Raw genomic sequence first — 26,529 nt, 5'->3', positions numbered from 1 at the left:
GGGGAAGGGGATGGGAGCTGGGGGGGGGGGGGCTCCCAGGGCTGGGGACACGCAGCTGCCAGGCCACACTGGCACCAGGCACGTGGGGTCACCCTGCAAGGACATGGGAGCTCCCTGCAGCTGCTGGGTCAGGAGATGCTCTGGGCAAGTGTAAAGATGTTCAGAGCTGCTGCTCCAGCCACAGAGCTGCTGCTCCCCTGCCCATAAACTCACTGCATGTCATGATGGGGGGGCACTGTGGGGTCCCTCATGTCCCTTCCTGCACACCAAGACCCCACAGTCTCAAGGACAAGCTGGAGCTGCCCTGGCTCTTGGCACAGACCCAGCACGGTGGCGTTGCCACATGCCCAGCTCTGTGTCACTGTGAGCCCAAACAGCTCCTCAGCCATGGGAAAAATGTGATTCCCCAGCAAGGCAGAAATGCTGCTGTCTCCAGCATGGCCCAGGAATGGCTCCTGACATTCCTGCTCCAGCCCAGCACATGGAAGAGCCCAGAGAGAGCCACGCTGCTCCCTCTGTGCCAGCCCTGCGGCTGCTGGGGAGCAGCAGGAGGAGGAGGAGGAGGAGCAGGAGGAAAGCTGCAGCTGCCCTGGGCTCCCATGGGACCCTGCAGCAGGTCTGGACACTGGGATCACGAGACTGCAGCCAGAGCCCAGCCAAGCCCAGCCCTGCTGCCCCAGCTCCTCTGTGCTCCCCTGCAGGGCTGCATCCCCCACAGCCCTGCCATGGAGCCACCACAGCCAACACCATGTCCCAGGCACTTCCACCCTTTCCCCACTCATGGCAGGGAAGCCCCTTCATCCCCCAGCCAGGTCAGGAGCCTGTCTGCTCTGCAACACAATTTCATCTGCAGCCACCATGCCTGCCTTCCCTTCCCCAGCCCTCAGGTCCCTCTGGCCCCGATGGCCCTGGCAGCTCACATCTGGAAGGGCTTTAGCAGAGCTCTGAAGAAAGCTTTTATTAAAGCCAGGCTGGCTGCTGCCAGTGCTGCAGACCTTTCCCTGAGCACATCACTCCCCTGCAGCCCCTGCATGGGCACAATCATCCCACAACAGCCAGCAGGGCCCAAATTTGGGCTAATTCTGCTGGCACCATGGGCCTGAGCCCCTCTGCAGCTAGGGCAGGTCCCTGTGCACTGCTGTGGCCTGGCCCTGGTGCTCTCTAACCCTCCTGCAGCAGCAGCAGCAGCACATGATGCTGCCACTCCCCAGTTTAGGCAAAGCCACGTCCAACCCTTCATCTCCAGGTGTGGGAGGATGGACAGGAGCATCCACCCACAGAGCCAGAGGCAGCTCCTGCCCACACAGCGCTGGCAAACACCCTGTCCAGCTCCCAGCACCATCTCCTTGTCCTCTGAAGGGATCTGCCTTGCTCCAGCAAGATCAGGGACATCCCAGGTCAGTGGGGAACTCCTGGGGAACAGCCAGCAGTGTGCAGGATGAGATGTCAGCTCCTCTGTGGAAGATCAGACAGCTTCAAACATCCCTCTGTGCCCGGGGAAACACCTCAGCCAGGTCACCAGCACATCTCCAGGCTGCTCCCTCCTGCATCCCAGGGACTCTCAGCCATGGTGGTGTCCATGCCCAGCTCAGCATCCACTGTGGTGCTGCTCTCATCCACGGCAAGGTGAAACACTCTCTGTTTGTTGCCATCATCCTGGCTTCCCAAATTATCCAAAGCTGTTTGTTTGTAGGACAAGGCCCCAGGTTGTGGAGGAACAGGCAGCGAGCATCCTGGCAGTCCTGCAGCACTCTCCGTGCTCTGGGGAGGTCCTGCTGGTGCTGACCCTCCCCTCCTTCTGCTTGTCTTGTCCATGGGACGGCTCCAGACTTGAGGTGATGAGGCCACATCCTGGAATTTTGTCCTCAAGGCACCTCCAGGTCGTGGCACTGTGACAGACCCAGGGCACAGAGCTCCAAGGTGAGGAGCAGGGCTCCAAATCCTCAGGGTGGTTCCCCAGGGACGCTGTGGTGGGGCAGGGACTGTCAGGCTGGGCATGTGCCCTCCTCACACCCCAGGCCCATGAGGTCACCCCACCTCAGCCTGGGGTGAAGCAATTGGGAGCAAACTTGTGACTCAGCCTTCGAGGTCATCTCTGCCAGGGCCCTGGGGAGGGGGATCCCAGAGGAGCTGCTGCAGCCAGTGCTGCTTCCCATCAGCGTGGCACCCACAGCTTCCCCAGCCTGTGGCTGCCCTGGCAAGCAGATCCCTCAGCAGATCTCCAGACAGTCCCTGAGCCCCCAGCACCGTGGGACAGAGCAGCCCCCACACCAGCAAACGCTGCCAGTGGCCAAGTATTGTAATCATATTGTTGTTGTTATATTTCTAGAGTCCGTACCTTCTAAGTGGTTTTCTCACATGCAGCTCTTCTCAGCAGTGTAGTTCCTTGTGGCTTCATCAGGGCTCCTCAAAGGCCCTCAACCCACCCCCTTTTATCCTAGTAGCCTTCACGAGCCACAGCTGCTGCTCAACTAAGGACTTCACAGCTGTAGCTCATTTAGAATAACTAGGACTGGGGCAAGGCCACTTATACAGTACATAGATTTTACAGGGACTCCTACTACAGCCAAGCACAGCCCCCCCAAAAATCAGTAATTCACAGCCCTGACAGAGTGACCCGGGCAGCAGCACCCACAGCCCAGCAGGACCCCGGGGCCACATCCAGCCCTGCAGCCCCAGGGAAGCCAGAGTCAGGGAAATGAAACCCCTCCATGCTGTGAGCCAGCAGCAGCCGCCGGGCAGCCTCCCCAGAGAGCCCTGCTGCCCCTTAATCCCCTGGGCTCGGCACTGAATCGAGGTTAATGCAGCTGCGTCACACACACACACAGCCAAACCAGGCTGGGCAGGGGGACTGCGCCGAGGGAAACCCCAGAGTGCCCCGTGGGGCTTTTGGGACAGCCTGCAAGGGCGCTGTCCCCCTCCTCTGTCGCACTTCCCCGCGCTCTGTGTTTCTGGCTGATGTGGCTGCGACACAGCTGGGAAAGCCTGGATGGACCCGGGCTGCAGGAGGGGGACGCAGGCAGTGTCCCCAGCCAGCCCAGGAGCATCGCTGCCCCCTGGAAAAGCTCCGGGGCCGGGCAGGGGCTCCCTGGGGCTCTGCAGAACCCCCCGGTGCAAACAGCTCAGCCTGCGGGAGCCCGCCAGCACACACAGGGAGAGGGAAGAGCAAAACAAACACCTCACAGGCTGCCGAGTGCATCCGAGAGCTCCCAAAGCACCCGAACATCTCCCTGCTCCGCGCACAGACCCCGCAGCGCTCACTCTGCACACAAACAACACAGCCCCCCGTACCAGCGCCCCCCACCCCACAAACCCAGCGGTCACAGCACAGAGCAGAGCCCGGCAGAGCCACCCCAGCGCCCAGCACTGCCCCCCGCACCCGGAGCACCTTCTGCCGGAGCAGCTTGCTGCGCACCCTGCCCCAGAGCCGGGCGCCCGTGTTCGGGGCTCGCTTCCCCTCGGGCTCCTCCACGCCGCGCTCGCCCCCGGTACCGGGGCTGATACCGGGGCTTCCCTCGGGCTGCACCAACACCTCCGTCATCGCTTCGGCTCCGGGCAGGCGACACGAGGGTGCCCGCGGCTGGCTCAGCGCAGCATCGGCATCCGAACGGTCAGCGGGGCCGGGCCAGGGGAGCCCGGCTGGGGCGGCGAGCGGCCGGGGCTCATCCTCGGGCTGCGCGCCGGGCTGGCGAGGCAGCCCCAAAACCTCCCTCCCTCTCTCCCTCCCTCCCTCTGCGAGGAAGTGACTCAAAGGCAGCCCCCCCCCGGCGGCCCCCACGCGTTTAACCCTCGCCCTGCCGCTCGGGAGCGCTGGGGGGGCTGCCCGGGCACCGCCGCCGGGATCCGCTGTTATCCGCTGCTGTTATCCCCCTGCCGCTCTCCCGCTGCCGTTATCCGCTGTTGTTATCCCTCTGCCGTTCTCCGCTGTTTTTATCCCCCTGCTGTTTTCCTCTGCCGTTATCCCTCTCCTGTTTTCCGCTGTTGTTATCCTCCTGTCGTTATCCCTCTCTCGTTTTCCTCTGTTTTTATCCCCTCCCGTTATCCCCCTGCCGTTCTCCGCTGTTTTTATCCCCCTGCCGTTCTCCCTCTCTCGTTCTCCGCCCCGCAGCCCCAGCGGCAGCCGCGGCCCCCGAGGCACGGCCGCTGGCGGCTGCAGCACTCCCGGCTCCCCGCAGGAGCCAGGCTGGCTCTGCTGCTCCTCCTGAGGCTTTTGGGGTCTGTTGTCATGCCTGGGTACCCCCATGTCCCCCCTCTGTGTACCCTGGCAATTGTCAGCCCCACGGCCAGAGGGGCAGGGAAGCCCTGGAGGGTCCCTGCTTGCTGAGGGACAGGCTGAGGTGCAGCTTGGGGGGACTTGAGTGTCCCCCAGTCCATCCCTCAGCAGCCCCTGAGGTCCCTTCAGGTCACTGTGGCTCCCTGCAGGTCAGGGGTGCCTCAGCATCACAAATCTCCCCTGCCAGAGACTCTGCCAGCCCAGGGAAGATGACAGACAGACAGACAGACAGACAGACAGGCAGCTATTCCCTGAGGGCACAGCAGGCACCGTGCCCATGACAACACAGGCTCTGCTCCAGCAGCCAAATCTCCCCGTGCATCAAATGGGCTGAGGAAGGGGGTCCTGAGCCCCCCTTATGCACCCACTGCCGTCTCCTCCAGGGCATGGGAGGCACATCCAGCCTCTGTCCCCTGCAATGTGGGCACGAGCACTCACAGCCCGCTTTGCCCCCCACAACACCCATCTGCCATCCTGGCACAGCACCACTCACCCCTGCCAGCACCCAGCACACACAGCCCAGCTGCTGGGAGCAACTGGGACAGCTCAGAGCAGGGCTGCAGGGGACACAGGACCCTCATGGGGACACGAGCCAAACAGGGCAGCCCTACCCCGACCACAGCATATTCCAGCTTTGGAAAATGGGGTTAATAACAGCAAAACAGGGTTAATGCCAGCCAGGAGTCACAGCTTTCCACTGAGCAGCCAGTGCTACTATGTGGAACCAGCAGCAGCCCATGATGAGCCCAGGGACCAGCCAGGGTGAGGAACATCCAGTGCAGCATTTCTGCCTGAATGCCTCAGGGACAAGGCAGGGGGGCAGCCCTGGGCCTTGAATATAGCCCACAGCCCCAGCAGCAGCACTGCCCATGCTGCTCACAGCTGTCCTGCCCTGCCACCAAGCCCACCCCTGGGGCTCGGGTGACACCAGGACAGCCCCAACCCTGTCGCTTCCGTCCACCCATCCAGATCCTGCTTGGGATAAGCAGCCCCAGGGCCTTCTCTCTTTCCTGCTCTTCCCCCAGCGCTCTTGCACAGCGGGTACGGGCTGTGCTGTCCCTGTCCCGACCCCCGCATCTCCCAGCATGACTCATGTTTGTTGATCCAGGCTATTTCCGAGAGCGCAGCTGGACTGATCCCCGCGGGACACGAGCCCCTTCCCTGCCCTGGCCGTCCCCCTTGGCCCAATGCCACCCCCACAGCGCTGCTGCCTGGGGGAGAGGGCAACAGAGGGCTGATCTCAGGTATGGACAAGCCACTGGTGGAGCTGAGCCCCCTCTTCCCACCCTTTGTCCCCTCCAGTGCTGTTTCCCCACAGCATCTCCATTCCCTGCAGCCTTTCCCTGCTGCTCTCTGCTCCCCTGGGACCTGCCCTCAGCTGCTTTCCCACGGAGCAGGCAGCCCTGAGGGGCTCTTTGAAGTGTCCCAGGCGTGACCCTGTCCCCAGCACAGCCAGGAACACACAGAGACACCCCCAGCCCCAACTGTGCTCCCCTGCCCTGGCCTTCCCTGCAGCCTGGCCAGGGTGGCTGCAGGGGGAATGGGAGGTCTGGGGGTCTGCCTGCCCTCCACTCCACGCTCCTGGTCCCGCTCACCTGGGAGCATCTCAGGGCAGCCCAGGCCTCCATCCTGCCTGCCTGGCAACCACCAATCATAGGAGCTCAGCCATTGCCCTGGAAACCCCCGTTGCCATAACAGCAGCTGATGGAGGCACAGGCAAGGCAGATGGTGGCAGAGGGAGACACAGGAGGGACAGGGGGCTGCACATGCAGAGCCCTCCCCAGGGCAGCTGCCAACCCCTCCCTGCAGCCCCCTGGGGCCACAGCACAGAGAGCAGCAGAACAGAAACACTTCCAGCCCAGCTGGGGCTGGATGCACCTCTGCAGGGAAGGTCTGGCTTTGCCACCTCCACAAAGGCCCCTCTCACTTTGTCCCACCTTCTCCTGCAGCCACTGTGCCCCAGGACCATCACCCCCATGCCTGATGCCCACCCACCTCACTGCCTTCAACCCCACAATTGCTGTACCCCATTCCCAAAAGCAGAGCAACACCCCAGGACAACCCTCCCAGCCCAGGTGCCAGGCCCTAAAGGAGTCCCCCTTTGGGTGAGAGGATGCCCAAGAGCCCCAGAGCATACCTGGATCTGCCCCTTGCCCATGATCTTGTCCACAATTTCGTTGTTGTCCTTGTTGAGCTTGGTCTTGTCGTAGCACTTCTCGTAGCAGAGGATGCGCAGGGACTGGGAGCCCTCCAGCTCAATCTCAAACTCCTGGGGTGTGGAGGGAGGGTGGCTCAACCCCAGCACCCCAGAGCAGCTCCAGAACTGGGGAAATGGGGAGCACAGCCCCTCCCTGCAGGCCACCCTCCCTCACCTCGTTCCACTGCGGCTCCGTGGTGTCCCGGAACACCCTGGTCTTGGCTTTGCTGACAAAGTAGCCAAAGGAGTCCACCTCCAGTGTGCAGTAGAGATCTGGGGGAGCAGACATGGCTCAGCACCCCAGAACACCCCCACCATCTCCCAGGACACCACGGTGGGCAGAGCAGGGCCACATGCTGGATCCCAACTCTTCTGAGCCCCTCCAAGCTGGGTGGGCACCACACTTACTGGCTGACTGCTTGAAGCCCTTGGCAGAGTGGACGATGACGTGCAGGAACCCATAAAGCCCTGGGGACTCGTCATCTGTGGCAGGAGAGCAGAGCAGGGGCTGTGTCAGGGCCTGGGGCTGGCCAACCCCAAGGCAGCCTTTGCCACCTGTGCCACAGCAACCAGGGCCTGCAGTGACACCCAAACCCCCCAAGCTCCTGCAGGGACATCCCTAAGTCCTGTATCCCCCACTGACACTCATCCCAAGCTCTCCTGCTGCTGGACAGCCCCGGGGATGTTCGCGGTGGGGCTGGCTGGGTCTCACCCTGGGCACACTGCCCCGGCCCAGTCCACGGTGTGGGATGGAGAGAGCCCAAAAGCTGCAGCCGGGATTGCTCAGCCTGGGAGCCCGACTCTGCTCCAGCAGTGCCACCTGGTGGGAAGCTGTCCCCGGCACAGCAGAGTCCCCGCTCCAGCCCAGGGACCCCGCAGTGCTGCCAGCACCACCCCGAGCACACAGGACCCAGCGGCCGCTCACCGTCCTTGTTGCTGGTGACTGGGATGTTGTGGACGGTGCGCAGCTTGAAGCAGGATCCCGTGAGCACCTGCAGCTCCACTGAGCTCAGGACAAAGGCCTGGAGGTCTGGGAGAGGACAGAAACGTCAGAGGGACACAGCCAGTGCTGGTCATAGAGACCGCAGAGCACCAGGCTGGGATCCTATAGGGTTTCTGGGGTGACCAGGAGCCCCAAGTGGGCCAGCAGCCCCAAACTCACCCTTTTTCTGCAGTCTCTGGATGGCCTCCCTCCACTCGGACCGCTCGTAGTCGGAGGAGAGCAGGAAGAGGTAGCTCTGCAAGAGAGGAGATGTGGCAGGCTGTGTGCAGGCAGGGCTGAGCCCAGCCCCAGCCCCAGCCCGCCCTCCTCACCTTCCCGTTGCGGTTGTGGATGCGGAAGGGAATGGCAGGGGAGTTGAGCAGCAGCCAGAATTCGTTCTCAAACATCTTCTTCTTGAGGCGCTCGATGGCGCGGCTCTGCCCCTTGTTGGCTTTCTGCAGACGGGGAGCAGAGGGGACCTTCCAGAGGTGCCCCATCCCTGACCCAGAGCAAGGCACCCACCCCAAGAGCAAGTCCCACACCTGTCACAGACATCTTTTAGGAAAAATCCTCTCCTTAGGATTTTTCCTCCTGAGAAGCTGAGAGGCCTCAGGAACAAAATGTAAACAATGGTTATCTGCTGCTGTGGAATGCAACAGGTGGATCTGTGATTGGCCCATGTTGGTTGTTTCTAATTAATGGCCAATCAAAGTGAGCTGGCTCGGACAGAGAGTCTGAGCCACAAGCCTTTGTTATCATTCCTTCTTTTCCTATTTGTAGCTAGCCTTCTGATGAAATCCTTTCCTCTATTCTTTTAGTATAGTTTTAGAATAATATATATCATAAAATAATAAATCAAGCCTTCTGAAACATGGAGTCAGATCCTCGTCTCCTCCCTCATCCTCAGACCCCTGCGAACACTGTCACACACACCCTTCTCTCACCTCCTTCTGCACCTCGCTCTTGATGGCTGAGATCTTCATCTTCATGTCCTCCAGCTCGTGGTCGGGGATGACGTGCACCTGCGGGCAGTGCTCCGACTCCTCCGGCGAGGGGAACACCAGGTCGGCCAGGGGCACGTACCACTTGCAGTCGTACTGCTGGTGCTTCCTGCAGCCAGGGCACGGTGCTGACTGACACCTGACCCCTCCCAGGCACACCTCCCACCCCACTGAGGGACAGGGAGGTGTGGCACAGTGCCCAGCGCCCTCCTTACCCCACTGCTGTCTTCTTCAGCTTGGCACAGAGCAGCACGTCGGTGAAGAGGAAGACGTGCCGCAGCTTCCGCGAGCCCTCTGACAGCTCCACCAGGAAGCCATCCTTGACAAGCTGCCGGGTCTGCGGGACAGAGGGGCTGCCATGAGAGCAGGCAGGGAGCAAAGGGCAGCAATCCATAGGGAAAGGCCGACAGTCCTGTCCCTCTCTGTGGCTCAGCCACCAGGAGCACGGGGAGGTCCATGTCCTCTATGTCCAGCAAGCAGCAAGGACCAGGTAGAGCCCTAATTTTGTACCTAGAATTGTATCTGGAGGAGCCTCTCCAGCTCCTACCCAGGCACTAAGGAGCTCTTCAGGGCAGGGGTCTGGCAGAGGGCTCAGCCCTCACCCTGTGCCCAGGCACTGCCCACCCCACAGGCTCACCTCGCCCTTGGGGGTGGTGACCGCTGTCCTCCGGGGGTCAATGTCCTCATTGATGCTGGAGAGGAAGTTCTGGGAGATGCGGAGGGCGTCCTGCAGCAGCGGGTAGTCAGGGTGGTCAGCTGGGGTGTGCTTGAGGAGGTCCTGGAAGGAGACAGGCACAGGTTGGCAGCTCGAAATCACCCAGCCTGGAGAGCCCTCATCAGCACTCCCCAGGAGGAGCAGAGACAGAGGCCACCACCACCCCCGTGGTGGCCCTGGTGTCACACTCACGTGCAGGACGAGGGTGCTCCGTGTCACCCGGTCGATGGGTTTGTACAGCAGCGCTGAGGGGAGAGACAAAGTGTCAGCAGCCACCTGTGCCTGCAGCCCCTGGCCCCTCTCCCACCTGTCAGAGAGAGCACAGGGGCAAGGAGGGGAGCCCAGATGCCCAGGGCAAGAATCTGAGCTCTGTCCTGCACAGCTGGACAATGGTGGTAGTGTCAGGAGCAGGGGGGAGCCAGCACTGCCACAGCCCCGTGTCCTGGCAGTGCCACAGCACCGTGTCCTGGCACTGCCACAGCCCCGTGTCCTGCAGTGCTGGGGGCACCAGGAGCCACAGCCAGGCTGGTGTGCAGTCCTGGGAGGTGGGGACAGGATGTCCCACCCCACCTGTGGCAGCGCAGGGCTGGCACAGCCCTCTGAGGGCAGGGCCTCCCCGGAGGGCTGCACCCACACTCGCTGTGCTGTGCGGTGGCTGTGCAGCGGAAGAGCCGTTCCTCACCCTCAGCGGCTTTCTCAGTTTCCCTTTTTGCTCAGAGCTGGGTCCCGTCTCTCACCAAGCTCTGCCACGCCATGGGACACCCTGTACCCACCCCTCTGCACCACCCCAGGCAGCCCTGGGTGCAAAGGGGGCCCAGGCTGCTCCAGCAGCAGCAAAATCCCCACCTACAGAGAACACTGAGGCTTCAGCCCCACAGCCCTGCCCCGTGTCCCTGCCTGCAGCCCGCCTGACTGCCTGTGGGGCTCCAGCCAGGGCAGAGCTGCCTCACACACAACCACACAACACACACAGGGGGTACAGACACCCCCTTTCTCCTGCCACACGCCCTCCCAGCAGGAAACAGCCCCAGAAGCTCTCCAGAGGCACATTTCAGAGGAAGCAGACAGACCCTTCTCCTCCTGCGCACCTCTCTGGGCAGGCAAAGGCACAGAGCCCACTCACAGTGCTGCTCCCCGTGCCTGGCCACATTCACGTCTCCCCAGGCTGCTGATGCCTCTGGGGTTTCCCTTCACTTTGGAGCACTTCCCCAAACTGCCAGAGCTGAGAGCAGACAGATTTTGGGCCACGGGAGAGGAGGGAAAGCTGCCACCTCCTCACCCTGGGCGGACTTGTGAGGGGCTCCCATCCCTGTGATCCCAGAGGGGGCTGGCTGGTGGCCCCCAGCCCTGAGACAGGGTGGGCAGGGGGTCTCTGCTCAGGAGGTGACGATGCCAGGCTGAACCCCTGGCCATCCCCAAGGCAGCCTTTGCCACCTTTGCCACAGCAAGCACAGTGCCTGCAGTGACACCCAAGTCCCCCAGGTCCCTGCAGGGACATCCCTAAGCCCTGTATCCCTCACTGGCAGACATCCAGAGGCTGCACCCCACAGCTCCATGCCAGAGGGTGAAACAAGAGCCTGGTCCCCGTGACAGGCAGCCAGAATCCTGCTCTGGGATAGAGGTGACAGGCAGGGTGCCCCCCCTTTTCCACCACGAGGAAGGATGGACCCTCCTGCTGCCATCACTACAGGAACATGCAAAGCTCCGGGGAGCCCCTGGAGGGGTGGTCCTAGCCCAACAGAGGAGCAAGGAGCTCCCTGTGCCCACAGCCCTGCCAGCCTGGGACCCACAGGCAGCAGAGGCAGGGATGCCCGGTGCCTCTCCTCCCAGCCATGGAGAGCTGGACATTCCACCCCACGATGCCGGGGCAAACGGGGACGCCTCCCCATCACCATCCCCACAGCACAGCCCGGCACGGGAGGGGGCTCCCCCAGCCCAGCACCCCCTGCCCACCGCAGCTCCCTGTGTCCCATCGGCGGCACCATCCATATCCATGCCCGGCGGGGACAGCGAGCGCGTGGCTGCGTGTGCCGGAGCCAAGATGATTCAACCGAGCCTGGAACAAAGACGCTCCCAACTTCATCCTGCAGAGCACGACCGCAGCCTCCACCCCCCCGCGGCACCGCTCCTCACCGACCCCCCAAAAGCGGAGCCGCCCCCCGGGCTCACCGTAGGTGCAGTTACAGCAGAGCCGGACAATGAGGAGGATTTCCATGGCAGCCCCGGCCCCGCGCAGCCATCGCAGCAGCTCAGCCCGGCTGCGGCACCGCTCCGGCCGCTCCGCACGGGGAGGAGCGCTGGGCAGGGGCTGGGGGCTGCCGCACGCCCCCCGCATCCCAAAGAGCCGCCTGTGACCCCCCCTTCCCCTTCCCCTCCCCGCCGGCTCCAGGCACACAAAGGGCTCGGTAATTCACCCGCGCACACAAAAGGATGCGACCCCCTCCCCGAATCCCTTTCCCCGCGTCCCCCGTACCCTCCATGGTGACAGACGTGTGGCTCTCCTTGGAGTCCTTGGGGCCCTTCACCTTCAGCTCCTAGGGAGAGAAAGCCCCATCAGCACAGCCCGTGGGAGCTGGGGTGGGGGCAAGGTCGTGGCTCAAGGTCATGGGGACCCCCCAACCCCTCCTGCACCCCCTGGCCCCAGCCCGGCCGTGCTGGAGGGCACACACGGGTGCTGGGTGAAGGAGGGTGGGTTCCTGCCTGGCTGGGAGCAGCTCAGGCTGTGCCCAGTGGCTGGGACATGGTGGTGATGCCACTGAGCTGAACAGGACCAGGAGGCCCAGGCTGCAGCCATGGAGGTCCCAGTTTCTAAAGAGGATCCATGCACGGAGCTCCAGGCAGCAGGAGATGAGCCACAGGTGCTCAGCACTGATGACAGCACAGGCTGAGCCCAACCTGAGCTTGCACAAGGTGGGGACAACCTCCTGCAATGCCCAAAAGAGCAGAGCCCCCAGTGGCCCAGCCCTTGGGGACAGTCCCTGCAAGTCCCCAGGGCAGGGAGAGCATCTCCACGGGGCAAACACGGTCAGCTCAGTGTTCTCTGCCCTGTGCAGGGACAGCCCTGTCCCACTGGCACAGCCCCATCCCAGCTCACCTCTGAGATCTTCTGGAACTGGTAGTTGCTCTGGCTGCACTTCTCTGCCGTTTCCAAAGCGATTTTGTAGTTATCCACAAAGGCCTTGTAGACGCCCAGCTGGCTGGCCTGTGGGGAGTGGGGGTTAGCCAGGCACCAGCAGGGAGCTGAAGCCCCCCACAGCACCCAAGGCAGCCCTTGAGGTGACACTGCTCAGAGCTGTCCCCTCCTGGCAGGACACTCAGCCAGCTTGGCTCCTGCTCAGGGCAGGATGGTGGAGCTCCTGCCCAGCCTGTGCCTCCAAAAACCTCCAAAATCCAGCAGGGAGATAACAAGTGCCTGGACAGCAGAAGCTGAAGCTACAGCCCTTCAACCTGGCCTCTCCTTCTCCTCTCCCCAGCACGGTCACAGCATCCATGGGCACAGCCCCTGTGGGCATCACAACTCCAAACTCATCACAAGTCCAGCCCTGCTCCTCTTCCAAGTGGAGCAAGACCCAGGGAAGGTGCGTACCAGCTTCTGGAAGAGGTGGCCCATGGTGACATTGCTGTCCCACTGCTGCACCTTCGGGCACAGGCTGTCGTAGAACTCCTTGTGGATCTCATAGATGTCCTGGATCTTGTAGAAAATGGTCTCGATCTGCTGCAGGGTGAGGACAGGCTGCGACGTGGTGGCCGTGGCCTTCAGTGGCTTCATGGGCTGCCAAAGGAGGGAGAGCCTGAGATGAGGGCTAAGAGGAGAACACTGGGGGTGAGGAGGATCTGAGCTGGCAGCGAGGGCTGCCCAGGACAGAGGGACCAAGGCTGGCAGCTGGACCAGGGGCACTCCAGGCTGGGGCATCCTCGGGCTTCCCCACAGCGGCAGTCACCCCGTGTTGTGCAACAGCGTCTCGCCATGAAGGTCAGCGAGGCCACAGGAGGAAACAGGGTGACAAATATGTCCCCAAAAGGGACATGGGCAGCAGGGGAGGTGAGATGGGGGTAGCCAGAGCAAAGCTGGCCCTGGTGTGGCCCCTGGAGCTTTGCTCCCACTCAGGCTGATGTGGCTGGGGGAAGGCAACCAGGAAAAAATGACTCCATCCATCCATCCATCCATCCATCCATCCATCCATCCATCCATCCCTGCAGGGGCTGTGCTCACCAACAAGAGGGCCTCCAGCTGGTTGATGTAGATCTCCTCGCTGGCCAGGAAACCGGAGAGCACCAACTTCCGCATCTCCAGGCCTTTGCCAGCGTCCCGCTCGCCCTGCAGAACACAGCAAGGAGCCTGGCTGAGCCAGCAACCGGCACAGGAGGAGACCCCTCATCCCACCAGGTTGGGCACAAATCCCTGCCAGTGGCAAGGCGTGGGCTGTGCCCGGTGGGCAGCAGAGCCCGTCTGGAGCCAGCTGGGAAAGCCACGAGCTGTGCTGGCTGCTGTCCCCTCCCTGCTCCGGGCTGGCCACGGGCCCGGTGCCGCTGGCAGCGCTCCAGGATGGCGCACGGCATGGCAGGACTCTCCCAGGGCAGAGTCCAGAGACGCCCAGTGAAATCATGCTTGGCGCTGGATGGGCTCCCATGTGACGGGGCACCACCCTTTCCCTCGGCTGAGGTTTCCCTTGGGAAGTGCCACCCAGCAGGCACTGCCCAGTGGCACGGGCATGGCCCAGCACCCAGGTCTGCTGCAGCACTGATGTTCCTGTGGTGTGACACTCATGGCAGAGCTGGGGGGCTCTGGGACCCTCAGTGAGGCTCTGCCAGTGCCCAGGCATGGACACCCCAGCCCCCGGACCATCCTTGGTCACACCTTGGCATCTCCTCTTAAAAAATCACACTTGAGACCAGGCTTTGCCTCCCAGACAGGGGCCAAGCAGAGCCATGGGGGCATCACTCTGGGCCCTCCAGGATGGTTTGGGGGGGACATTGGTTCTGTCTCACCTCTGCCCATGCCAGCCCTGGCTGTTGTGCACAGCCCCGAGGTGGGCATGGATCAGGATCAGCATCTCTCTGCCCCACTCCAGTGCCCATCAGCCAGCCCTGGGGCCTGCTGTGACAACAGAGTGTCTCCCCCGCCAGGCTGGGCCATTCAGGCTGGGCCACGGTGACAGAGCAGCAGGAGGGTGAGCGGGGGGGCCACTTTTATTCACCAGGAGCTCGTGGGCTCTTTGCCACAGATTAGTCACGGGCTCTTCCTGCTTCCCCAGCCTGGGCCCTGCGCAGGAGCTCAGCAGATAAGAGGCCCACCCACGCTCGGGGCCCACGCACCCCACGGGGACAATGTCAACCCCCGTGAGCCAGAGCAGTGACACAAGCCAGGGCCCTGTGGCTGCCCCATGCAGGAGACCCCAGGAAGAGCAGGGGCAGAGCCCTCTTCCAGCACCCAGGCAACCTGGCATGAGGGTGGGCATGAGAGGGATGCTGAGCTGCACCTGCCAGCACAGGGGTCGCCCCCTTGCTCTGTTTTGGGGCTGTTTAGGGGTTTCTGGTGGCCGAGTGGGGGAATCGGCCAATAGCCGAGCAGCGGTCAGAGTGTAAAACCAGCCCCTTCCTGAGCATCCGGTGCCGCTCTGCTGAGCCCCTCAGCTCCCATCCCGCAGCACGTGTGGCTCTGCTCCCCCCTGGAAGCACAGCTGGGTGCTCACCCTACGCCGTGCCCCCACACCTGGAGCCTGGCACAGCCGTGCCCCGTGCCCTGGCACAGGCAGCCCTGGGGCTTTGGTGGGGCCGCAGTGATGCTCCCGCCGCTGCCAGCTCTGCCCCCACCAGCACCCACCGCATCGCCCCAGGGACCGTGCCAACATCACCAGCACCAGCGAAATGCCCCTCGTCCCCACACCCACTGCCCAGCACGGGCAGGGTCCCCCCGCTGCCCACCTTGTCGCCGGCCGAAAACGGAGACACGGGGCTGGTGGGGGTTCCTGGCTCAGAGTCATCTTCATCCTCCAGCACTTTATCCAGGTACCCTATGGCCTCCTCTTCCTCCTCCATGGCCGGCCGGGCAGCGGGGCGCACAGGGCACCCCACAAGGCTCCGGGCAAGGCGCTCAGGCGGCCGGGCTGTCCCAGCCTGACTCAGCCCTGGACGCCGGCCACCAGCGCGGGATGAAAGGAGCCATTATGGGATCCCCGGTGCTGCTCCAGCCTGACCCAGCTCCGGCCTCCCCGTGCAGTCCCGGGCGGCCCGGGCGCTCCCGGCGGCGGCTCCGGGCTCGGCAGCGCTGCGAGCGCAGGGCCGGCCCCGCTCCCGGCTCGGCTCCGCTCGGCCCCGGGGCCGCGGGCGCTGCGGGGGCCGCTGCCCCAGCCCCAGAGCCCCAGAGCCCCAGCCCCAGCCGGCCCCGCCGCTCCGCCCCGCGCTCCTACAGGAAATGCTCTCCCGGCTACGGAGGTGGGGCCGCTCCGCCGCCCCGTGGGCAAGGCTGGGGCGAGCGCTGCGCCGTCCCCGTGGGCTCCGCCAAGGCGGCTCCGGAACGAGCCGCGGGGAGGGCACCCCTGCCAGCCCCACCCCGGCAGAGGGAGAGCATCCCCCTGTGGACCCCCGAGTCCCGTGGGAAGGAGCAGCAGAACCTCGCCGCCAGCGAGGAGTGAGCTTGGAGGGGGCAGCATCACCCAGTGCCACACGGGGACCCGGCTGGGCACCCCCAGAAGGGATCAGAGCTCTCCGTGCCCCAGAGGGGACTCGGGGCAGCGTCACCGAGCCGAGCCGGGTGTGCTCACACAGACCTGCCACACAGGCTGGCACCTCGGCGCTGAGCCCCGGGGCAGCGGGACATGGGGACAGCAGCGGGACATGGGGACAGCAGCGGGACATGGGGACAGCAGCGCTGCTGTGACGCTTGTGAGGGACACTGAGGGCCTTGGCAGACAAGGCAAGAGCAGGCTGGAGGAGGGGACACTCATGCAAGAGCTGCTTCAGCAGTTTCCCCGAGGCTCCTCAGAAGCAAAAGGGGAACCAGTGGCTGCATGTGCTCTGCCCACAGGAGCCATCTCTTCTCCCTGCACCCATCTGAGCCTGCAACAAACTCCTGCTGTGAGATGTGGGGACACAGGGACTTTCCAGAGCCCGTGTCCAGCCCTGTGTCCATGCCACAGCTCAGCCTTTGCACCACAACCCTGCCCAGCATGGCAGAGTGAGGAATGGTCCCTGTCCAGGGGAATGCTGCCCACAGTGCCAAACCCAGCAGCACCCAAGCAGGGGCTGGGACACCGACTCCACACCACAACCACATCCCACGGTGGGATGGGGAGGGTTAAGGTGTGTCTGCACGCAGCAGTCACAGGCCCCAGACAAGGTTACAGCTGCCCCAGGAGCCTGCACAACGAGATGCCCCAGCAGAAACCTCCTCAAACCAGCCCTCACAAAGGCAGCGCCACCAGTCCTGCCTCCCTGCAGGAGAGCAGTGGGCTGAACCTGGCACCCTGTGCCACACAAGCACAAGCCTGTGCCCCTCGCAGGGCTGCACACACTGTGTTGGCATTGGAGGGAGCTCTGCCAAGCCCCAGCACAAGCAGCTCCAGATAAAGAGACGGAGGCAGAGCTGGCACCGGCCTCCAACACTTCCCAATCCTGTTTGTCACAACCAAGTTAATGTCCCTGCCTGTCCCCAGAGCCACCGTGCCCTCAAGGACACCCCTCTGCAGCATCTCCCCCCAGCCCTGTCCCCAGAGCCACCCTCTGCTGTCCCTGCTGGCCTCGGGGTCAGAGCCCAGCACGGAATGTCAGGGCTGGGCTCCAAGAGCTGTGCTGGGGGTTCAGGGAGCCCGAGTGGTTCAGAGCCAGCCCCGGAGGCGGTGGCAGGGGGCAGCACCCTCCTCTCCCTCCCCAGGGCGCTGGGACTGCGATGCTGCGCAGGGCGACTCTGGGGAGGAAGCCACACCTCTCCCTCTTCTGCCTCAGCATCCGGGTCAGGAGCTTAACTCTTTCCATGACAAAAATAAAACTTCACTTTTCCCGGCGCGGGCAGCGGCAGCGCTGGGGGATCCCCCAGCCCGGGGCCGTGCGGTTGCTCCCCGCATTAAACCCGAGGGGCCAAAGCCCCAGCCTGGATCCCACCGCTCCCGAGCTTTATGGAAACTTTCATTCTGGAAAAAAACCCCACTTTTTTTCCTTTGGATCCCGCCCCGCGCAGCTCTGCGGGCATTCCTCCTCTTTCGGAAAACCAGAGCGCTTCCCGAGGATGCGCTGCGAACAGCAGGAGTTACATTGAAACTGTGCACAGCGAGGGGGGGCACCTTGTGTCCCCAGCTCTGCTGGCGCCTGGTCCCCGAGTGCCACTAGGTGGAGACGGCAGCCCGGCGGAGCCGCTGGCACTGTCCCCAAGGGCTCCGCGAGATGGGGACCCGGCAATTCCTGTCCCCAAGGGCTCCGGGAGATGGGGACCCGGCAATTCCTGTGCCCTGTCCCCAAGGGCTCCCGGGGCTGGGGACCCGGCAATTCCTGTCCCCAAGGGCTCCGGGAGATGGGGACCCGGCAATTCCTGTCCCCAAAGGCTCCGGGAGATGGGGACCCGGCAATTCCTGTGCCCTGTCCCCAGAGGCTCCGGGAGATGGGGACCCGGCAATTCCTGTCCCCAAGGGCTCCAGGAGATGGGGACCCGGCAATTCCTGTGCCCTGTCCCCAAGGGCTCCAGGAGATGGGGACCCAGCAATTCCTGTGCCCTGTCCCCAAGGGCTCCCGGGGATGGGGACCCGGCAATTCCTGTGCCCTGTCCCCAAGGGCTCCCGGGGATGGGGACCCGGCAATTCCTGTCCCCAAGGGCTCCAAGAGATGGGGACCCAGCAATTCCTGTGCCCTGTCCCCAAGGGCTCCCGGGGATGGGGACCCGGCACTCCCCATTTCCAGCACGCCCGCCCCGGGACCCGCTGCCCGGCCAGCGCATCCCATCGCGGCTCTGTCTCGGCGGGACAGGGACACATCGTGTCCCACGGGCACGGCATCCCCTGAACTGCCACTCCCCGGAGCCCAGACTGCCCCGGCCGGCAGAAATTGGGCTGTCGGGCACAGTCCCCAGGTCAGAGCAGCACAAACACCGCTGGCACCGAGACCCCCGCGCCCCCAGCACCTACCCCTGTGCCGAGGCCATCGGTGGGCGTGGGTGACACACCGTCCCCGCTGTCCTGGCCGCGGGCGCTGAGCTGGGGGGACATGGTGGGCGACTCATCGATGTAGGGCATGGTTTCCGAGCCCTCCGGCAGCGCCTTGGGCTCCTCGTTGCCCTCGGCGTCGTACTCGTCCGCGCCATAGTTGAAGTCTGCCGGGGTGAGAGAGGGTGGCCGTGAGTACCGGGCACGGCTCGGGGACACCGGGTGGCACCGCGGCCACCCAGGCCAGGTCACCCACGGGCAGGTGGCCCCGCGTCCCAGGGCCGCTCAGCCCCGCCGCCTGCTCAGCCAAGCAGGCACGGAGACATCAGAGATCACAGCGAGCATCCCCGGCCCCGCAGGCATCCTCTGCTCGACACACTTCCCTATATTTGAATAATTAACGGAACCGAGAGGCCCGGCGGCCCCGTCTGCGCAGGGACAGCTGCTCTGCCAGACGCTGCGGCCTCGTGCAAGTGGCTGTGCCCTGCCTGCCCGCCGGCCACATCCCTGTGCCATCCCTGTGCCATGTCTGTGCCATCCCTGGGGACAGATGAGCTGGGCTGGCACCCACGGCCGCGTCCTCCTCGTTTGACCGTGCCCTCACTCCTCGGGGCTGGAAATGCCAGGATGCCCAGCTCGGGGGGCAGTGCCACCCCCGCGGGGTGAATTGGGCATTCCCTCCCCGATGGGGGACAGAGAGGGGGGGGATGAATCCTGCACTGGGAATGAGCCCCTCCCGCCAGAACAGCACCCGTTTGTGGGTGCCCCACGCTGCCCCACAGCCCCCCATCACCCAAGGCCTGGGGGAAGGAATTTGGGGGACACAGAGCCCCAAGGGGGAGGCGGGGGGGGGGTCTGCAGAGGGGCCCTGGGGCCCGGGGTACATCCGAACCCGTTTCCATGGGAACGGCAGCGGCTCGGTGGCGGCTGCAGCAGCCCCGAGATGCCGACAAAGGGGAGGGGGAAGGGAGCCCGGCTGCGGCAGGGCCGGCCGGGGGTGCACCCGGCACCCCCCACCCCAAGACAGCGGCCAGGAGCCCCTCGGCAGCCCCCAGAGAGGGAGGGGGCTCGTCCAACACCACCCCCATGGATCCCTGGAAGCCACATCCTCACAGGGTTCCCGGGCACAGACACTGGGGAGAGCCCAGCCAAGAGCCCAGCTGATAACCTGGGCACAACGGGGTGTGCTGGGGTCAGAGCAGCCAGCCCAGAGCAAACCCCACACCGCTGCCACTCCATGTCCCCAGGGCCATGCTGGACAAGGACTCCCCTGGCTCCCACCAACACCACTCAGCACATTAATATTACATCCTGCTTCCTGGGGAAAGTGGATAAATCTTTAAATCAAAGTGTGCTCAGGCCAGGAGCCAGTGCCAGTGGGGAGGGATGGATGGGGAGTCCCATATGCACCTGAGAGGGGTTGGAGGAGAGCTGTGACATGGGCCAGATGCACCCCATCTCTGCCAGCACACCACAGCCCCTCTCAGACCTCATTTCTTTAGCAATCAGCTGATGACAATCCCTCAGTGGGCCACCACAGCCCACCTTCAACCCAGGAGCTGAGTGGATTGGCCCTCAGATAACACCCCCTGGTCCTCAGCTTCCAGGAAAAAAGGATCCCTGGCTCTAACCTGCTCTGCCTCCTCATGGTGGGCTGTTCATCATCTCCTGTCTTGGACAGGTCTCAGCTGTGATGCTTCCAGCACCATCCAGGAGCACAGCAGCATAAGGCTCATTGGTGTTCTCCATGATAGCCACTCCCCAGGACACAACCCCACAGAGCTGCCCTCACCCAGGGACTGTCCCCAGGCTGGGAATGCCCCAGAGCAACCCCAAACTCTCCCCCAAGCTCCTTTCCTAAGGGGGAGCCAGGGCAGCAGAGAGGGCCCAAAGCTGATGGTCACCATCAGGTGTCACCACCTTCCCTCCACCATAGCCAAGGTCTGCAGCTCCAGGCTGCACCACAGGGACACCCAGAGCGGCACTGTCACCGTGGCAGTGCTGGCAACCCCGGTGGGGCTCATCAGCAGCCAAGTAACGAGGAACAGAGCGTTAACGAGGCAGCTGGGGACCTGGGAGGTGACACCTGCAGCAGTGCAGGGAAGGAGGTGCCGTGGAGAGGGAAGGGCCTGCAGGGATGCAGGAACGTCCTGGCTCTGCTGGTAGCTGTTGGAGCAGATCTACATCCCAGACCAGAGCTGGGGATGGGATCTACAGGCAGTGCCCAACAGGCACACAAGGAGAGGCACCCTGAGCTGTCCCCAGGACACAGCCATGATGTCCCCAGGACATAGCCATGATGTCCCCACAGCTCCAGCTGTGCCATCCAAGCTGTGCAGATTTTGAGGGGCCTCACGTGGGGAGCCTGGGCACAGGAACCCCCCCAGCAACCCCAGAAGCTGCTACAGGGAGGGGACCAAGCACCACCAACCATCCAGGACAGGCAAGGGAGACACTGATGGGCGAGGGACACAGAGGGGTTGTCCCCTGGGGTGCTTGTGGCACCCAGACACCCAAACCCAGCATCTCTCTCCCTCCTCCCCCACAGCTGCATTGCCCCTGCAGCCTGTTCTGTGCCTGTGCCAAAACCCAGAGTTATTTTTGCTCCTGATTTTTAGCAGCAGTGGAAATCCTCCTGCTGCACCCCAGGCATGGAGATGGAGGGCAGGGAGGGAGCCTGGCCCAGGGGAGCCACTCTGGGGGACAAGGACACCCTGATCTGAAACAGCCCTGTGGCCCCAAGCCCACAGACAGCCCCAGGGCCCTGAGCTGCACCAAGGGATGCTGACACCAGCAGGGCAGAGGCCCTGTGAGCCAGCACATGGCCCCAGCAGGGTGACAGAGACAAGAAACCATCCCTGTGAAAGATTATTTTCCCCAGGAAAATGTTTTTGCTCCGCCACATCTTCCCAGGCTGCTGGCAGCAGGATGTTCCCCACGAGGGAGCTCAGCCAAGGGCAGCAGCTGCTCCTGCCCTGCCCAGACAGAGCACAGCCACAGCAGCTCAGGGTGGCACTCCCAGCTGTTCCCTGACACCCTGGCAGCGTGTGGGCACAGCCCAACGCCCACCCCATCCACCATCCCACTTCCAAGAAAAGCCCAACATCCACACAGAGCCTGTGAGATTTTGGGGGAATGCCACGGTTCGCCTGTGCCTGGGTGAAAATTCACCATGACAACACAGATGTGTGAGCTGCCTTTGGACCTGGGCCTCTGCTGAAGGGTGGCTCAACACAACAGCATCCCCTCCACACCAGCACTGCCTTGCCCAGAGTGATGATGATGAAGGCTGGACCCTGCCCTGCATCCCCCAAAGCACGGCCATGCCAAGCAGCCTCCCCCGCGCCTTGGGGAGGGCGGCTGGAGCGGGATTTGGGATGGCAGAGCCGTAGGAAGGAGAGTGCCACGGGTGGCTGGGAAGGAGGGTGCAGAGGCTGGGGCTGGATGAAAATTGACCCAGGTGGCCCCAGGGCTCCAGCCCAAACCCCTGCACAGCCACCCCAGCCCCCGGAGCTGCTGGATGTGGCCTCTGGCTGTGGACACCAGAGGTTTTGGGCTGGCAAACCTGGGGAGGGGGCTCAGCCCTGCTCACCGTGCCCCTTGGCGGCCCCGCTCCCTCCAGGGCACGGCAGATGCCAGCTCCATGCATGGAGCATGCTGCGGAGCATCCCACCTTCCCACGCACCCGGCCAAACCCCGCTGCCCCAGCAGCGCCGGGCTCCGAGCCCAGCACTGCGCCCCAAACCCCACCCCGGGGTGCCCTCGCAGCCCCAAAATAACCACGGGGACCCTGTGACCGAGCCCCTGATCCCCTGGATCTGCCCTGAGAGCAGGACCGGCTCCGGGCTCCCTCCTCCCTGCCGCCCGGCCGTGGGATGGGATGGGATCGGGGGGTTCGCAGCCCCGGGATGCTGCAGGACGCCCCCGGCCCCGCCGGCTGCCAGCCCCCGGTACCGACAGCGCGTTGCCACAGCACCGGCACCGCGCCTGGAGCTCGCTGCGAGCGCCGCGGCTGAGGGAGGCAGGGAGGGAAGCAGGGAGAGAGGGAGAGGTGCCCTCCCACCGCCGCGATGGCACCTGCGGCCAAAAGCCATACCCATCCCCATCCCCAAACCCTCCGCGGGCAGTGCCGGCTGTGGGGAACAACCCGCTCCAACCTCAGCGACCCCCGAGCCGAGACCACCGCCACCCACCCTGCCCATGCAGCCCCCAGAGCCTGGGGGACGCCGGGCAGACCCCGGCCAGACCCCCAGGACACGCGGGATGCTCGCGGAGCGGAGCACAACCCCCAGGCAGCATCAGCAGCCCCCGGCCCGGCTCGGCTCCGCCCGGGACAGCGCAGCAGCATCGCTGCCCAGGCGCCGCAGCGTTACACAACAGGTAGCGGGCAGGCAGCCCCCGGCCCCCCGCGCCCCCCCGGCCGCCCCGGGCACGTACTGCTGTAGAGGGTGTCGATCCAGGAGAGGCGCGGCAGGCCGCGGTGGCTCAGCGGCTCCATCCTCCCGGCGCTGCGCCGCCTCAGCCCGCTCGCATCGCACAACAAAGGCGGCGGGCGGGAGGCGGGGGCCGCGGGCGGGGGCTGAGGGTGGCAGAGCCGGGCACGGGCACACGGCCGCGCTCCTGCCCAGGGTGCCCGGCGAAGGAGGTGCCGCCTGGCAATGGCAGCGCGTCCCGCCTCCCGCCCCTGCCTCGCCTCGCCGGGGGGAGCCGAGCTCGGCGTCCCCCCGCACGCAGCAGCCGCGCCGACCCTCCGCAGGGGTCTGGGCACCGGCCAGGAGGAGGAGGAGGAGGATGAGGATGAGGAGGCGATGGGGGTGGCACAGCGGCGTGTGCGGCTGCACCCCCAAGGAGAGCGGGGGGGAAAGGGGGAGCTGGCTCCATCACCCTTCCAGCACAGCCTCACCTCCTCGCTGTGACCTGGGGATGCTGGGCCAAATTCACAGCAAAACCTCCCCTCAAATACCTGAGGCTGAAGGACACAGGCTCTTCCCACAGCCCTGCTCCTCCCAGCCCTGCTCCGCTGGTTCTGGGAGCCAGGGCCTGCAGGAGCCGGGAGCAGCCCTGCCCCACACACCTGGGGCTGGCAGAGCGGGACGCGGGCAGGCAGGGGTTAAACCGCCCTCCCCGGCCGCGTGTAGCCAAAGGAAACACGGAGTGCCAGAGTCGTCAACCCCAATATGTCAGGGCGCCAGCCAAGCGTTCAAGTGCAAAGAGTGCCCTGGTTCAGGCTGTGCCCGGCAGGGCGGGCACCACCCCCGGGCACCATAGTGCCATCCTCGGGCACCATCCCCGGCCCGTCCTGCCCGCGGGGCTCGGGGTGGGCACGGACCGGGAGCGGCACCGCCGCCAGATGGAGCCGGGCAGGAGGGACAATGCTCTGCCGGGCACACGGGGAAGGCAGAGTGTGAAGTGCCAGGACGCGGGGGGGAGACCTGAGGGGACCCTGCACTGCCACCGCCTGATTGTCACTGCCAGGGATGTCCACGACAGGCTCGGTGCAGCGTACTGGGGGAGCACAGCAATGCCAGAGCTGTGGCTCAGCACGGCTGGAGCACAGGGAGCCACTGGCACCTGGCACCCAGGATGAGGAGGCACTGCTGCCCCAGCACAGCCCTGCCTGCCCGGGGGTTGCATCCATGGCAAGGACAGCCAGAACCTGCTGCACCCACGGGCTGTGGGTCAGGGTGCAGCCCTACAGCTGCCATTTGCCTCCCCCTGCCCCATCCCAGCTGCTCTGGGGAGCTGAGACTCCCCTTGTCCCCAGGACATCGGCACAGGCAGTGCCCAAGGGTGGCCAGGATGCGACAGCCTTTGCTGTTCATCATCCACCAACTCCCCCACTCACTCCTGCTTTGGCTCAAGCTGAGCTCGTCCTCACTTTGCCCCTGAATGGATGAAGAGCTTCCTGCACACTCCACAGCAAACCCCACACCCAGCCCTGCACCCCCAGAGCCCGAGGCTCAGCCAGGAAGGTGGTGGTGGTTCAGCTGAGAGCATCAACCTTGCTCATGGCAGGAAACCACACAGTCCGCTGGTGCCCTGGGGAGCCCTGCAGCAGCACCAGCACCAGATGCAGCTGCTCATCCTCAGCACGATGGCTGCAGAGCCGTGGGGGCAGCTGCTTTTCCCTGCACACAGGCAGGGAGGGGCTTTTCCACATCCTTCCCTCAGCCAGACACATTTCCTGGCCACTCCTGCCCACCTCTCCATGCCCCCTTTGCATATCTGCTCCTTTATCCAACACAGGCCATCAGTGAGCACTTGGAGGAGCTGCCAGAGCTCCTGGAGCCCTCCCCAGGGTGGCCACCCCCAGCCTGGCACCACCCAGCAGGTCCTGGCAGTGCCAGGGCCAGGAGGACCAGGCAGGCAATTCCCCACAGCTGGGTGAGTGTCCTGGGAAGTGTCTTTGGAGAAAGCCAAGCATGCTGTCTTCATAACATAAATAGGAAGGCTCAAATACATCAACAATCCCATCAGAAAGAGGTGGATAATACATTCACTTTGGGAGATAGAAAAAAAAGAAATAATTATGACCCAGGCAGGTGGTCTTGCACAGCCCACAACAAACTCCTGGGCTGTATTTTAATTTCATATTCTTTTCACCTTTGCAAAAACAACAACAACACCACCACCTCAAAACCTGCATAGCAGCCGAACCTCCCTCCTCTCCCTGTGGCTTGGGGGGAGCACCCACCCCAGCCTGGCACCCACCAGCCCTGGGTGACAGAGCCCAGTGCTGGTGAGGAGATGCTGCCAACCCTGTTCTCAACCCCCAGCCCTGGGTGACAGAGCCCATCCTGGGTTCTGGGTGAGGAGATGCTGCCATCCCCGTTCTCAGCCCCCGCCACCGCCCCCAGCTCCAGCTGGGAGCATCCCTGCGGCAAGAGCCGGGAGAAGCTGAGCTCCAGCATCCCTCCCCAGCAGCAGCCAGCCCTGCACAGCCTGCCTGGTGTCTGGCTGTCTGCCTGGCATCTGCCCAGCCCCTGCCCGCCTGCCCACGCCGCGCTATTCCTGGGCTCTTGTGCAAGAGCCCTCCAGTCACAGCCACGGGAGCTGCAGGAGCCCCAGGGCTGGCCCAGAGCTGGGCAAGGGCTGCTGCTGGGCACCAGGGCTGGTGGTGGCAACCAGAGAGCAGCTCCAGAGCCACCTGGAGCCACCCACACACACCCACACACACAGACACACACACACACACCACACTCTGTGGTTTTGTCCTCGCCTGAGCAGTCAAAATTAAACGCTGAGACTCTGCCTGGCCTGTCCCGGCCAGAGGAGGAACTCCCAGCCCCTTCAGAGCCAAACAAACACTTTCTAACAATGGGGGAATATAATAAAATAAAAATTTACAAACGCCTCCAGCACTGGGGGTGTTTTCCCACAGGAAGAGCGGAATGGGAGACTGAGGTTGGGGAGCTAAAGTGGCTAAAGAAGGACTGGAAGAGCAGCCAGAGTGCTTTGGTTTGGGAGAGGGAGAACCTCTGTGTGCTGGGCCATGGCAGGAGCACAGACAGACTCCAGGAGATGCCAGAGCACAGCCTGGCTCCCCCAGTGCTGCTCTGCTGGGCTCCCAGCAGCTCCAGGCTGACCCTGCAGCTCTCCCCTTGCCAGAGGCTGCAGAGAGGAATAAATGGAAATGTTTCCAGCCTGCCTGCCAAGGAGCACAGCGGGCCCTCAGTCCAGCACTGAGCTTCTCTTCCCGCACCACTTCCCAGTGGAATTGAAACCCTGGAGGTCTGCGCTCACTGGGGCACAGCTGAGAGGTGCCTGGGGAGCAGGGAGGTCACTCGGAGCATCCTGCCCTCAGGGCAGTGCCAGGCAGGGTGCCAGGGCCAAGCAAGCATGGGGAGGAGGGCGGAAACACAGCCCCAGCCTCCCAAAATACCAGATGGAGAAGGAATGAAAGGTTCTGGCTGGTCAGAAAAAACCTTTTAGTTCAGGTGAAGGCCTGGGCTGGCTATTACACCAAGGGAGGCAGCTGTGGCTGTGTCTGCCAAAATCCCCAGCTGTTCCTCTGCCCCCAGCCCTGGTGCTGAGCTGGCTGGGCCAGGTTTGCTCCCCAGCACAGGAGCTGTGGAGGAAGAGGAGGAGGAGGTGTTGGTTCACAGCCACGGAACAAAAATCACCCATGGAACAAAAGCTGTCCATGGCAGAGAGCCCCATCCCAGCACAAAGGTCTCCCTATCTGCCAGATCTCCAAACAATCCCTGAACTTTACAGCTGGGATTTATCT

At 63.9% G+C, this 26,529-nt stretch overlaps 1 protein-coding gene across 2 annotated transcripts in view; it reads right to left on the bottom strand.

Moving 5' to 3' along the window:
* ABR (ABR activator of RhoGEF and GTPase) overlaps positions 1-22,917 on the bottom strand; it is a 29,279-nt gene extending 6,362 nt beyond the window's left edge. Inside the window, exons 1-16 of one of the 2 annotated variants that reach the window (XM_054287314.1) lie at positions 22,737-22,917; positions 18,282-18,466; positions 13,382-13,486; positions 12,755-12,940; positions 12,263-12,370; positions 11,642-11,702; positions 9,361-9,413; positions 9,091-9,231; positions 8,669-8,790; positions 8,397-8,562; positions 7,785-7,907; positions 7,633-7,708; positions 7,396-7,500; positions 6,879-6,953; positions 6,646-6,743; positions 6,411-6,542 (exon numbers count right to left, since the gene is read on the bottom strand). In XM_054287314.1, the coding sequence (XP_054143289.1) occupies positions 6,411-6,542; positions 6,646-6,743; positions 6,879-6,953; positions 7,396-7,500; positions 7,633-7,708; positions 7,785-7,907; positions 8,397-8,562; positions 8,669-8,790; positions 9,091-9,231; positions 9,361-9,413; positions 11,642-11,702; positions 12,263-12,370; positions 12,755-12,940; positions 13,382-13,486; positions 18,282-18,466; positions 22,737-22,797 (1,797 nt within the window). In that variant the 5' untranslated portion in view covers positions 22,798-22,917. Of the gene's footprint in view, positions 1-3,388; positions 3,685-6,410; positions 6,543-6,645; positions 6,744-6,878; positions 6,954-7,395; positions 7,501-7,632; positions 7,709-7,784; positions 7,908-8,396; positions 8,563-8,668; positions 8,791-9,090; positions 9,232-9,360; positions 9,414-11,641; positions 11,703-12,262; positions 12,371-12,754; positions 12,941-13,381; positions 13,487-18,281; positions 18,467-22,736 lie in introns of those variants that run through there. The other variant, XM_054287315.1, reaches the window with a different exon arrangement.
* Between the last annotated feature and the right edge of the window lie 3,612 nt (positions 22,918-26,529).

This window comes from Melozone crissalis, unplaced genomic scaffold, assembly GCF_028551555.1.
Source record: "Melozone crissalis strain CALT ecotype California unplaced genomic scaffold, PUWL_Pcris_2 ptg000057l_1, whole genome shotgun sequence".
NCBI lineage: Eukaryota > Metazoa > Chordata > Aves > Passeriformes > Passerellidae > Melozone > Melozone crissalis.
This window is presented reverse-complemented; position numbering and strand designations above follow the sequence as displayed.